This window comes from Xiphophorus couchianus, chromosome 2 (genome assembly GCF_001444195.1).
Source record: "Xiphophorus couchianus chromosome 2, X_couchianus-1.0, whole genome shotgun sequence".
NCBI lineage: Eukaryota > Metazoa > Chordata > Actinopteri > Cyprinodontiformes > Poeciliidae > Xiphophorus > Xiphophorus couchianus.
Genome location: NC_040229.1, coordinates 5,516,934 through 5,531,481, shown reverse-complemented (window position 1 = coordinate 5,531,481; position 14,548 = coordinate 5,516,934). Strand labels below are relative to the sequence as shown.

Here is a 14,548-nt window from a genome sequence, read left to right as displayed (position 1 = left end):
GGCAGCAGTGTGAACAGAGAAGGTCCGGGGTGAGAAGTGTCCTTTGTGATGTGTTGTGCTTTTCTTAGACAGCGGTCGCTGTGCAGGTCCTCCAGTGAGGGGAGAGGGCAGCCAATGATTTTTTGGGCTGTATTCACAACCCTTTGGAGAGCTTTCCTTTGAGCCGTAGTGCTGCTGTTATACCAGACGCAGATACAGTAGGTCAGTATGCTCTCTATGGAGCACTTGTAGAAGGACACCAGTAGCTTCTCCTTGATGCTGTTCCTCCTGAGAACCCTCAGGAAGTTCAGTCTTTGCTGGGCCTTTTTTATCAGCTCCAAGGTGTTCATGTTCCATGTGAGGCCCTGCTCAATGTGGACCCCCAGGAAACGGAAATCAGCTACCCTCTCCACACATTTTCCCCCAATGGTTAGTGGTGTAATGTCCGTTTTATTCCTCCTGTAATCTATTATGAGTTCTTTTGTCTTTGAGTTGTTGAGGAGCAGATTGTTCTCCCTGCACCACTGCAACAGCCGCTCCACCTCTCCCCTGTAGGCGGACTCGTCGCCTCCTGAGATGAGCCCCACCACTGTGGTGTCATCAGCAAACTTGATGATGGTGTTGCTGTGGTGGGCAGAGGTGCAGTCGTATGTGTACAGACAATAGAGCAGGGGGCTCAGCACACAGCCCTGTGGAGAACCAGTACTAAGGCTGAGGGCAGTGGATGTATGTTTTCCCACCCTAACTCTCTGCTGTCAGTTGGTCAGGAAGCTCAGAATTATTATTATTTATAATAATAATAATAATAATAATAAGAAGAAGAAGAAGAAGAAGAATTATTATTATTATTACTTTCTGCTTTGTGTTTCATAACATTGTAATCCTTCCCTAGGAAATAGAGTTGTAGCAGTTGTTTTATTTATTTTAATGCACAGGTCTACTTTTGTTCTTTTGGAATTAGCATTATGATATTGTGAGTGTTTTGTCAAATTTGCTTCTCTGGGAATCAATAAAGATTAAAAAAATTACCTAAATTATTTCTATTTGATACATTTTAAAATAATGTGAGAAAGAATTAGTGAGTTTTTTTTTATATTAGCCTTCAGAATCAGAAGTATGGTTACTGTCACTTTAAATAACTGGGAAAGTCCAAAGGGTGATGCCATGGGTTTGGAGTCCTCTGATAGGTTAATTGGAGCCTGGACATTGGCAGGGAGGTTATTAATAAAGAACATATGTTTATAGTCAAAGTTAATTTTATTAAGTATATCTGACATTTATTGCAGGTGTACTACAGATCATTTACCTGCAGAACACTATAAAGCATGCTAGTTTAATACTTCTTTGGACTAAATCAAAACATTTCAAGCTTATAGAAGTATACATTTTAAAGGTCTTATTTGGTTTGCAATGGTAGGTTTACGATTTACAATCTATTTGCAATCGTAAACCTAAATTAAATTAAATTATTTAATTTTAGTTAATTGAACTGTATTTACAGTACACTCTTACTTTTAGACTTAGACTTAGACTTAGACTTATACTGACTTTATTGTCATTTTGCATGCACAGGTTGTATACAGAACAAAATTTTGTTGCATACGGCTCAGGATAATGTTTGAGGTTCCAATGTTGTGAGGTTACTCCAGAATAAAATAAAATACAGTATAAAATATGAATATAAATATAAACATAAAATATAAAGTGCAGGAATGACAGTGAAATAGAAGTTATTTAGCTCTGTACATGTGCAAGGTATAAAGTGGAGACCAGATTTTAAGTGCAGTCCAGTTAAGAGTTCAGCAGTCTGATGGCAAGTGGGAAAAAGCTGTTTCGGAACCAGGTGGACCTGCACCGGATGCTGCAGAACCTCTTTCCAGAGGGCAGCAGGGAGAACAGTCCATGGTGGGGGTGTGAGGGGTCACTGACGATGTTTCGGCCTCGGGACACGCAGCGCTGGGATGAAACACGCAGCGCTGGGACTTGTGACTTCTACTGATTCATGAAAGTTTATAATAGAGGAAATACTTCAATGCAAATGTATGTAGTAAAAGTAATTTTTATCCTGCTATATTAAATGTAAACATGAGGCAATGACTTCACCTTATTAGGTACTTGGATCAAAATATACTAAACATTAGAACTTTGTGGCAAATAAATAGTATACCAAAGTACAAATTTAACTCTATTTTATAAGATTTTCAGCCAAAAACAAAAACGAAGGAGTTTCCTCACAAATTAAATTCTTTTGCCTTCCAGGTCAGAGTAAAACTGTTGTCACCGCAGAATCTGAAGCAACAGAGATGGCCGAACACTGACATGGCTAGCTACCGCCACCTGCTGGCCAACCTGAATGCTAACAGGCAAAGCTGCAGCGTTGTAAAAGTTTTCAAATAAATACAAAAAAATAATTTAAAAGATTTAATTCGAAATAAGAGTGAAAAAATTCAGTGTGTCTGCACTCATCAAGATTTTCCCAAAGTAGAATATAAAGATACTATTGTTAGAAAACCTATCGCAGATTGCCACAGTTTTGTCATTAAGAACCATAATAATATTAAAAACAAACAACAGAATAGACTAGAGTAATCTAAAACACTTCATCCAAAGTGTTAGAGTGGTAAAGTCTATACAAAAGCTGCCATACAAGAACTGTTCACACCTTTAAATGTAAAACTAACCTTCTGCTTTTTCTACTTATTGCATATAAAAGTGAAATAAATGTAATAGATTCCTAATAAAACATAATAACAGTTAGTTTTGCTTTCTTATTTATTTGGATGCTTGGAGCCACAGTGATGCTGACCCCTTCCTACATCTATCTATCTATCTATCTATCTATCTATCTATCTATCTATCTATCTATCTATCTATCTATCTATCTATCTATCTATCTATCTATCTATCTATCTATCTATCTATCTATCTATCTATCTATCTATCTGTCTGTCTATCTGTCTGTCTGTCTGTCTGTCTGTCTGTCTCTGTCTATCGAGCAATACTTAATAGCAACAGTAGGGGGAGCCCCTGCGTAGCTTAACTTTCACTCAACACTTCTGTTGTTCACAAAATCTCCCTGTACCCGAAGTTATTGAATCTTATTCTGTACAGAACGAATTTCCCTAAACATTAGTAAACGACCATTAACAGAAAATCAGAGTTAGACCATAAAAGAGTAACGTTTGTTGAATTGTACGTTAACAAGTTTAATAACAGTTTAGACGAAACCAAATCCGAAGAAAAAAAAAAAAAACTAGAATGAATCACCAGTCAGGCATTGCGTAACTTTTTCAGTTTCTTCGTCATTCTGTGTTTTACTATCGTTCCCTTTAAACGAGGAGCACACCATCTAATTGGTGGGGTCCGGTCATATTTTCGCGGTTAATATTATTTTAAAAAGCAAATCTAAATGTAAATATGTTTTTTTTCTGTTTGTTACTGGTTTAGTAAAAACACTTCCGCCGGTTTGGTGTCTTCATATCTTTAGAAGTAGTTTATTAACTGGAGTTGACTCGTCGACCCCCCCTGTTGTAGCCAGAATGGTACGGTCCATTCCATCTGTTCGGCTCCGTTGAGACACTGATTGAAGCAGATCATAGCGCTCCGCTGGTCGCAATGGCAACCGCTCCAACAGGAAGGGAGCGACAACTTTCTTCTTGTTTGTAATGTTCCGGAGGAGTTCCGAGTCACTGAAGAAGCTACTTTCCTATGTGAGGAAGGATCGTTACACACTTTGAGTGATCCCAAAATGTCCCAGGGATGTCCGCTTTCTGTGGAAGAGGTCCAGTCCTGGTGGGAAGTCCCCGCCATAGCCCACTTCTGCTCGCTGTTCAGGACGGCGTTCCGGCTTCCAGACTTTGAAATAGAGGTAAGGGTTCGTTCGCGGCGGCTTGCGGCCACACGGATGTCCTTTAATCCGGAAATGAGGAGCTGTTTGTGTCAGCACTTTCTGCTTACGTGATCGGTCGGTCGCATTTGAGCCCGGCCGGGTTCGGTTAACCAGCTTATGGAGGCTTCTCTGAACTTCTCAGCCGTTAACGGCAATCCTGTTAGCTAACAGGAGGCAGCTTCAGGTGCTGCTCCCGGCTCCTTAAAGTTGGAAAATGTTTTAAAGAAGTTTACCTCATTTACTCCTAGTATTGTTTACATGTCTGTTGTAACATATTTACAGTCACCTACCAAAAGAAGTAACAACTAGAGGTCATGTTTGTTGTTATTTGCTCCAGGTTACGTTAAAGAGCAACGTTTTGGTTAAAATGTGCACGGAGAAGTGAGGAGAAACTATCCAGAACATGAACATTTACTCTAAACCATCGTTTTCTAAAACGTTATGAACTAAACCCGCCATTATGTGGAAATATTGTATTAATATTGGCAGTAATCGTTGAGTTGCTCCACGTTTATCCACCGTATCCGGAGCTAAAGTTAAGTTCACGGTGTGAGGTTCGGAGTTTATTGTCTCCCAGCCATCTGGCTCGGGTAGCCATAGGGAGGCAGATGCTGTTTTCAGGCATTGTTTGCTCGCTCCAGCCCCGTGTTGTTGCCAGAAACGGCGACTTTTAACGTTAAAAAACGCCGCAGGTCGATCACTTCCAGTTGCCAAGGCAACGTCCTGCACGTGCTCCCGCTTCTTTGTCGAGGAAAAAAAAGTTGATTTACCACGTTATTATCTCATAATACAACTTCATCGGTGTCCACCCCCCTCTTCCTCCTCCCTCCCACTCCTGCTCACTGTAATGCCCCCCTCCACTCGCCACCCTCCGCCCAACAGTACAGTATGAACAGGAAGCTCTGGTTAATGGAGATGGTTTGCTCTGTCCAGCAGAGATGGATTGCTTTTTAAAGAAATCGGTGGGGTCAACATCAGCCATCAGCAGCCTCCATCACTCAGCCGTCCCCACCCCCTTCAGCAGGAAAACACGTAGGCAGTGGCTTTGTTGTTAAACGAAGTGTGAGCCAGATGGGGGATCGCGTTGCGCCCAGTTTACACGAAAGTTGAGGGTCCATATTGTTGCTTGCTTTTGCTCCTTCACATGGGACTTTGTTTTAGGTCAGATATCTCAATGTATATCCACTTAATGCCAGAATTTATATCTAATTGCACTTTTGTTTTTTAACTTTTACTGCAAATTAAATTAATTGGAGATTATAAATGTGGACATTACATCTACCATTAGAGTAATTTTAGGTATGATGCTAATTAGATCCACCAGGCATTTCAGTGTAGGTATGTTGATTATTGTAGTGATGCTGTTTATTGCTCAAAAAAGACTTTGAAATTTAGTTGAAATATTTTACAACAACCATCACAGTGCTATAAGTACAACTCTGTATTTATTCCACTGTATTTACAGTATCATGAGCTGCTAGTTCCCTTTTTCACAATGTGAAATCAGTTTTACTAATTGAATTTCAACACATATTTTCAATCAATTAAGATCCTTTTACTGTACTCTCCTAGAATCTTTTATCTCATGAATCACAATAAAAATGTTGTATTAGGGTATGTACTTATGTAAATAAGTATGTATTCATAATTATGAATGCATTATATTGTAGTTTCAAGTAACTATTTGATTCAAAGTTGTATAGTCAAAATATATGCACGGTATATACTACTTCTAAAATGTACTTACTTGTCATTCATTGCTGTTTTTTGTGAATGTTGCAGTGCGTCAGATTAACAGGCGTACCAGAAACACAACACAAAGGAGCTGGCTCAGGATTTGTGGAAAAAATGTAATTGTTAAGATTTTTAACTCAAAATGAATGCATTAAAGTCCCAGCCCTACTTATCAATACTAGTATTACTCATTTCCATTCCTTAGCTGCCCAGTGTTGCTGAAAAGCTTCAGACTCAAAATTAGAAATAGTTTTTAGAATTAAACATGTTGTTTATATTAACATATCATGAGTAGAATACATAGATAAGCCTAAATTTATTTTTATTGCAAACCCAGCTCAGGAGTTAAGATTATTAGTTTATCAGTAAAAGCTCATATATTTAGTATGATGGAGACAGGTAGCATCTAACATTTGAGGTATTCATACGTATTTGACTGTATTCAGAATGAAAGAGGGATGAAGATAATTAGCTTCACTAGTCCATAAGGCTGCATCTCTTATTCACCTGAGTGCCTTGATTTGTAGTTTTATGATTCATTTTGCAGGTCAGGCATGGTTTGAGTCATTCATTTTGCCAGTGCTGCTCTGCTGCTGCAGCCCAGTATGAATAATCCATTCATCTGGAACTGCATCACTAAGCAAATCACACGTGTGGCTACACCCTCAGCTGGATGCAAGGACACATTGAGATTGATGCAGAAGTCTCACACTTTGACGTCTTAATTAGATGCAGGGGTGTTCAAGGTTATAACTCTTTGGTACTCCGCTTAATTACCAGCAGTTGCATTTATATTACCAACTGTACAGTAAACAGCTGTCTGATGTCAATGTTCCCCCCCCCAAGTCCCACAACTTCTAGTCTATAAACACATCAACTCACAACAGTTTTTAAAATGGAGAGTCTAGGGAGACTAAATAAATGTGTAATTGTTTAATTTCCAGTTGGATTCCAAACTGTTTTCAACATTTTCTGCTTTATTTGGTGTAGTTCTTTGGGAATAATGGAAATAGTTGGAACTGGTAGGTGAGACCAGAAAGAAAGAAGAAGGTCCTGCAGTTTTTCTGCATGCAGTTTAGATGTTTCTGCTTTGCATTAAAACACTTTTGGGTGGGAAAATGGTGGCTGCCTCTCTATCATTTGTCTCTGGAAAAATCTGCAAAAAGTGAGTCTCAAAAACTTCTGGAAATATCTGGAAAAGTTTGGAACTCTGTTTCTTTCAGCCGATTATTTGAATCCATGGCTTTCAAACTGCGTCGGTTTGATGGCGCTCTAATGGTATCTCTGCGTCTGAGTTAAATGCTAAGTAAGGACTCAGTTATTAGACTTCCTCAATTCCAAGTCAGAAAAATCAATGTGATTTCTGAACAGCAAATTCTTTGTGTTACTAATAATCTTAAAGTCCAACATGTATCATTTTTCAATAGTTTCAGTTTCAGTAATTAGGGATATTTTAAACTTAGCTTTGTAATTGAATAAATACTGGTGAAAAACATTTCAGTTCCTTTTTTTAATAAGAAAACATTTTATTGCTTAAATGCAAAATAATTCAAACATCACTTTTCATCTCAAGTTTGAAGTATGAAAAAAAACTTTTTTTTTCCAAGTGCAAAAAATGATGAGAAATAAAACATTTCACATTTCTTTCCTGATTTCAGTTTCTGCTTGGAATCATTTGATGAATTGTTTCGGCTCTGGATTAATCTTCCGGTAGTTTTTGAATCCATAAAATCCTCAGTCATGCTTCGTTCTTTATTCTGGTCTGGACTTCTGACTTAAAGCTGAGCTGTGATGTGAAGAAGGTGAAGCTTGGAGACAGACATTTTGTTGATCCAAATGGAAACATTTCGACGGATTAGTGCTTTGGAGAATAGTTTGTGCACCCCTGCAGAAACTTAAATGGGGAACTGGGAAAGAGTGCTGGTAGTTTCTCACGCAACATAAGGGATTTCTGTTAGAAACATGTAACAAATGTTGAACATTGGTTAAATCTCATCCACTATAGTCCTTCTTGATGTTGAGCTGCAGGTGCTCTAAATGCTTTAAAATGCTTTTTAAAAGTTAAACGTTTGGGTAAATATGAAATGCATTTTCTTAGTAATGATTACAGTTCTGCTTTTACCCCTTATGCATTATTATATCTTGGTCTGGAAAGCCAACTTTTGGACAGATATCATGTTTTAGATACTGTAAGAACATGGTAACAGGATGATCTTAGTAAGGACTGATAGAAACGACTCATGATCTGCTGAACTAATGATTAAAAACTGACTTGTTTATTTTATCCTGCTGTTCTTTTGCAAACAAACTGTTTCACAGCAGCTTCGGGATTCTGAACATTTGGATCCAGCATGTTTACTTTTTGAGGACGTTGTGTCACAGAAATGAGAGGAAACTGCATGCGGACATGTTTGTTTTGCTTAATGCCACATAGCAGCAACCAGACAAGCCGGCCTGGCCACTCTCATCTACTTCTGCTTTCGTCACGGCTACTGCCAGCGTTTTGGAGAATAAGATAGTAGTTGTGAAAGTTTATTAGGAAGTAGGAACTTGATTTCAGTTTCTGCTCCTCCATATTCCCATTGCACATATTTTCAGCTCGTTTCTGGAAGGATCAGTTGGGTAAAGCCACTCAGCTCCAGCTTTAGAGCGGAAAGTGTTCAGGTTAGTAGGCAGGAAGTGGCCAGCGAACGTTCACTCTTCACTTTATTCTGCTGTTTGTCTTATTCTGGCCAGTTTCCTCTTTCATATAAATCATCTAAACGCAGAAATATTCACATCATGTTTCCCACATATGTTAGCTAGAGAGAAATGATAAGTGAGGAAAAGTTCTGGTGCTGATACAGGAGGCACCACGGCACCTCGCTGCTGGAAAAATCAACTTTCACCTTGTTGGTCTTTGGGACTCGTGCAACCTGGAATCTGATGGGAATCACTGTTAACCAAAAGAGCTTTAATCCTGTCGGTGTTGCCTTATTGAGCAGCTTTCTGGTTTTCCCTCTGGTGTCCGGTGAGTCCGTGGGAGTGGACGTTCATGCCTCCACAGGTAATAATCTAGAGATGGCCTGTTTTAATCATGCTCACAACCCTAATAACTAATTAAACAGATTATGTTTTTGTGATTTTAGTTTCATCCCCAGGTAGGTTTGTCATAGGGTTCTGATTATCTTGCAGTTTGTAAATTTGCCAGAGCCATAAATTCAGCAAAAAAAAAGAAAAATACAATATTTGGTTTCGTGTCAATAGGTAACCTCTCATTGGAGCAGACATCAGTCACATGTGGGGAACCAGGCCTGGGCCTCTCCTACTTAATATCTACATTATAATTCACTGAATGGCTTAGCACCAAAATACATTAAAGATGTTGTGTCAACATTCCAGACCTCTCAGGTCTTCTGGTTCTGGTTCTGGATGCAGAGCAGAACCAGAACCAAACATAGGGAAGTGGCATTCAGCTTCTATGCACCTCAAATCTGGAACAAACTTCCAGAAAACTGCATAACAGTCGAAACACTGAGTTCATTTAAATCTAGACTAAAATACCACCTGGTTAGAGCTACCTTAGATTAATAACAACTAGAACATTGATAAATATATTTGATGGTTATTATTCCTGATGTTATATTTAATTATTTTAATCCCACTGATTCTAAACCGGGTTGGCGAGTTGGAGCGAATGATGTGAGGTTTCTGTTGCGCTCTCTCTGCCACTCTTTGGATTTGGCTACAGCTTTTACACTATCGATATGAAGTAATAATAATAGTTTAGAAATGTCACCTAAAGCTAAATGATGTTAACCTGCTATTTCGGAGCCTTTATTGTATAAATCTGTGAGGAAGTGAAAGTGACCCTGAACGCTGAGCATTCTGCCCAGTGAAGGCCCTTGTTTTCCCCTCATGCATGAACAAATCCCTCATCTGGGAACTCGGTGTTTATTGACCTTTGAAACTGAAGCCAAAGTGGATTTTTGACAAATTCAGCGATCCAGTCCAGCAGCTCTGCTGTAACAGTTTCTACCCAGGCTTCCCAACAAAGGAGCCCCTCACACATTGTTCTGTTTGTGACACACTTCACCGTCACTGGTTTCCACTTTCCTCCCACTCCAGACAGCGAGCCGGAGGATTAGAGCAGAGGAAAACCAGTGAGTGGGAGGGGAAGGGCAGAGGAGGAAGGGGATGGAAGTGTCCTTGAGACGGCGCTTAGGAGAGGGAGGAAGCTGAAGCACATTAGTGTTGGTGAGTGATGCAGAGGAAGAGCAGAGGGTCAACTCGGCGCGCCGCTGCCCCTTACTTTCTGTCTCATGTTGGTGTTTCTTTTGGCTGTGGATCAGTGAGATGATGCTGGAGGTCCCGCCGTCCTCCGCGGGGCGCCGCTCTCTGCCAGACATGGGCCCTGGTGCCAGGGGCCTCTGTCCTGGGCTTGTCAGTACGGCCCTGCTGACAGCTTGTTTGGCACATGGTTGTCTGTTTACTACGCATCTTAATTAGCTGCTTGTCATCGTCCCTCTGAGATCAGGCGGCGCTGCAATTGGGTTTAGTTCTTGGGATTAATTCTAGTTTCAAGCTTCTTGCATTTTGCTGCAATCATTAAAAGGTTATGACTGTAATTGTTTATGTTTTTAATTCTTTTCCAAAGATGTAAACTCAAATATTTAAATTCTTTCATAAAGGAGAAAAAAAATCTTTAAACAAAACAACAGATCACTGGATTTGAGGAACAGTTTTTGGTTTTAAATGAATCAGCTACTATGAAGAGTGAAGAATGCCAAATTACAATCAACAGTTCATGAGATAATTATTTAAATGTGCCATTAATTTGTTAAAAATGAAAATAAACAAATAATTGATTAAATATAGAATTAAATATTTGCCTCAATTAAATGTCTTATTATTATTTTTTTAAACTAAATATAATTTTGTCATGATTTAATAAATTATTTTAGGTTCCTCTGCTGAACCACATCATGAATTAATTTAAACTGTCAGCTTCACCTTTCAAACTCAGTGGGTGGGATTATGGAAGCCCCCAACGTCTGATTGGCTGCTTCCAACAGCAACTCAAGAACATCTTTCAAGTTTTCTACGACTCTGAGGATAAAATATTCACTGGACCTGTGGAAATGCATATAGTTTTATCTAGTTTTTTTTGTTGCAGTTCTAAAGTCTGCAGCCAGCCTTCTGTGTGAACGGTTTCCAACCCAAAAGCAAATGCAGTCGTCCCCCAGCAGCTCTTTGTTACGGCAGTAAAGATGGCCGCCGCAGCGCTCTGTTTATGGCGGTAAAGATGGCCGCGGTCTCTGGATGGATTGTGAAGTTGCTGAGAGCGACAGCACGGTCAGAAGACGAAGGAAGCTGATAAACGGAAAGCTATCAGCTAACAGCAGCGGCTTCTAGTGGAGCTGCAGCCTCTGACCCAGTTCTGACCCGGTTCTGTTTGGATATGAAGTCGGACCAGAAGTGATCAATTGGGATGTGATGCGTTCACTGACTTAAACTGCTTTCATCACGTCATTATTCTCATTTTCAGCCGTAGTTTAGATTTACCGTCTGGATTCTTCCGCTGCTGAATTTTGACGCATGTTGGATAAAATGCGACTTTCGGATTGCAGACACTTGATGATTTAGTTCCACATGTGGAAGTGGAACAGAGCTGATTTATTTTGGATGAAAGGATCAGAATTGAGCTGATCAGACTGCAGTGAATAAGTTGGATATGTGTTGCATCAACCTTGTGTTGTGTGAATGTAGACATTCATTTGATCCAATGGTATCGGAGCAGGGATAAGTTGCAGGACGGTGGCCTGAAGGACTGGAGTTGGAGATTAAAAAATATTGTAATGTTTCAGAAACGGGAATTTGTGACCTTTTGGGCTCGGTTCAATCTTTTAATGTTTTCTGTGTTCAGGACGTTGAGTGGGTGAAATGGGCATGGAGTCGTGACGGACTCCATGCCCATTGCTACTGTCTGCTACGGTCTGCTACTGTTATCAGCAGCAGACCCACAAACTGGTGTTGTTTTCTATCAAGGACCTTCTGATATGATGACCTCTTCCTCTGCAATGGGAGCCAGAAAAATAATAATAGATCCATATCTTCCATATCTTAGAGCAATTTGGATTGTTCAGAAAGATAATATTTTATAGTTAACAAAGTGAATATAAGTTCTGACCTGAATTTTAAAACGGAAGATGGAAGCAGAACCTGCATGGGGGTGTCTGTTTATGTCTGCGATGGCTGCCGCTCCCCGCTTGGCGCCCCAGCCCCTGGCATCACCATGACTAAACCCCAGATGGTGGCTCTTTCTTTGGCTTCCCCCTGGAGGGTGGAGGCTCCTCACTCTGACTGGGTAAAGCTGCTGCTGCTGTGTGTGTGTGGGGGCTCCTGGTGTGTGTGTGCATTTTAACCAGGATGATAGTGAAAGAAGATTTAGTCCTATTAGATGTAGCAGAAAAGGAAGAACAGCCTGTCTGTGAGCACATCCTTGTTTTTGTTGTCTAAACAGCAAGTGGATCACCAGAGAGAAAGAGATGCAGCCTGAAGTTTTGCTCCCTCCCGGCCCAGCGCCTCCTTCCCTCTGCTGGGTCTGTAGATGCAGCTCATAATGGTGGAAATGTAGCGAACCCAAATCCTGGCCTGGGATCTTTCAGCATGGAGTTAGTCTGCGTGGATTTTCTCCCTAACACAGTCCAGAAACACGACTGTTGGGTTCAGTGATGGATCCTAATGTCCTGCGTTGGACTGGAGACCAGCTGAAGGCGGACCCTGCGTCTTGCCCAGTGACCCCTGGAGATGGGCGCCAACCAACCATCTAACACCTTCATATCAATTACTCAGCTCTACACAGATACATAAAAGTTAAGGTTTTGACCTGGTCTCCTTACAGAAACAGCATTTTCAGATTCCCAAACCAATATAATTCAGTAAGAGTGAAAAAAAATGTACACGTCAATCCTGAACCTGCAATTAGAGTATTATTACAGATTTGATTAATGCAGTTTGTTATTTATGAAACATTTCACTGTGGTTGGGAGAGTGAAATGTTCTTAGTCTGTTATTTTACCATCGAGCCAACTGGCCCAAATGCGACCACACCTACAATCAACTGAAATATAGTTTAATCAAGCAAACATTTACAAACTCTTCCTCATGAACATGAAATGGTTTATGGGTCTGAACTGGCAGCAGGAAGGGAGGAAGTTCAAACATGGAGGCTTTAAATGACCCCGGAGCCACGAGGACCCTTAAAGATCAAACAGTTTTTTGCAAGTCTATTGTAATACGTTGTCACTTGTATGCTAAGTTAGGGGGCGATGGAGGATCATGCCGCCCCTCCCCCTGATCTGATTGACAGCAGTACATGCATCAGATGGTTCCACATAGGCAGTGTGTGCAGGGGGGGGCAGAGTGGTGCATGCACTTATTTTTCTGCCAGACCCATTGTGGTGACTCCCCATGGTTCCCACTCTCTGTCTCCAGTCTGAGGGGGTGGAGGGCATTTGGGAGGAGGGAGGCCCTTTGCAGCTGGATGTGAAGCAGAGACCAGAAGTGATGAAATGCTCACCAGGTCACATCTGGGAGGAGCCGGCCGCTAACGGTTAGCTTCCCGCTCAGTTAGCTTAGCGGATTTGCTGCTGTTTGTTCATATTCAATAAATTAGAGTGTTATTGAAAGGGTCATTTATTTTTTAGAAACTCTTATCACTGAGTGATTTATAGGGATGCAAGTTATCAATTTCATGAGTTAATCTAAAGCTGATTGATCAACTAACGATTAATTGATAAGCTGCCATCTTTTAAAAAAGTTTTCTCTTGGATGAAGAGGGTCAGTTGACTTTCCATAACATTCCTTTTTTTAATAGTATGCTGGATTTAAAAAAAAAACTTAAGGAGAACGAGAACATGAAGGCTAAAAATAAAAACACTGACAGTCATTACTTTAACGGAGACGTCTGTGACAGATGGAAGAAATGAAAATGAACGAAGATCCTGAGCATTAGGAACATACACAAGATTTTACCTTATGCAGGTTTTTATGTGACACATGTTTTGGTGTTGAGCATTTATGAAAGGAATATGTCCTTTTATATTGAATCAATATTCTTAATTTTGCACACAATGAGGGGAAAACACTTTTTAACATCTAGTAAAACTAATGTTCTGTTGAACCACAGCAGTTTGTCTCATTTGTGTATTTAAGTATTTTACTGTATTTACGTTTAGTAGCTGATTTCAGATTGTTTTTGTTGGCCAAATTTAGTTTACATTTATATTTATTTATCTATTTCATTTTTTGATGCACTAAACATATTGTGTGATTTTTGTGTAAATTTAGATATAAATATATTTTTATTTGGTGACAGTTTATAAAGGAAAGTAAAACAAAAACAGTTTTTAAGTTACATATTTGTTTGGCAAAATCCAATTTAAAAAAGAAGAAACAGAAAATGTCTAATATCCTCTGTGGTATTGTTACTGCGGTGTTTAAAGAAATATATTGTGTGGGGATATTACCCGCCCCTAATACTTGGAATAAAAATTGGGTAAAATCAGAATCCATTTGGCTGGAAAATCCTGCATCTACGGTAGAATGAGAAAGATCAGAATAAAAATGGGTTTTCTGCTTGAGATCTCTGTGTTGGCACCAACAATGTGGCCCCATTCGGATGAATTGGACTTGGGGTCCGGGGGGGTTTCATGTGGGCTGACGTCTGGGGAGCTGCTGTGCTGTTTGGGAAAGTCAGGACCTCGTCACACCAGCCGGACTTCAAAGGGCCAACAGAAATATTCACATTACAACTTAAATAAAGTTTCAAAAAAAACTTTTACTTTGAAATAACAGCAACATCCTGTTTATAACGTCTTCCCGAAGTTAGCTGGGCGTTTTCTTTTAAATTAAAGTGTATCCAGTGGGCTTTATTTGAGGAAGATGATGATGCAGTTTCCTCAA

General features: G+C 40.0%; 1 protein-coding gene across 2 annotated transcripts in view; it reads left to right on the top strand.

Moving 5' to 3' along the window:
• Positions 1-3,504: 3,504 nt before the first annotated feature.
• The window catches only part of cecr2 (CECR2 histone acetyl-lysine reader), a 44,397-nt gene continuing 33,353 nt past the window's right edge, over positions 3,505-14,548 (top strand). Inside the window, exon 1 of one of the 2 annotated variants that reach the window (XM_028025971.1) lies at positions 3,505-3,847. In XM_028025971.1, the coding sequence (XP_027881772.1) occupies positions 3,728-3,847 (120 nt within the window). In that variant the 5' untranslated portion in view covers positions 3,505-3,727. The remainder of the gene's footprint in view (positions 3,848-14,548) is intronic. The other variant, XM_028025980.1, reaches the window with a different exon arrangement.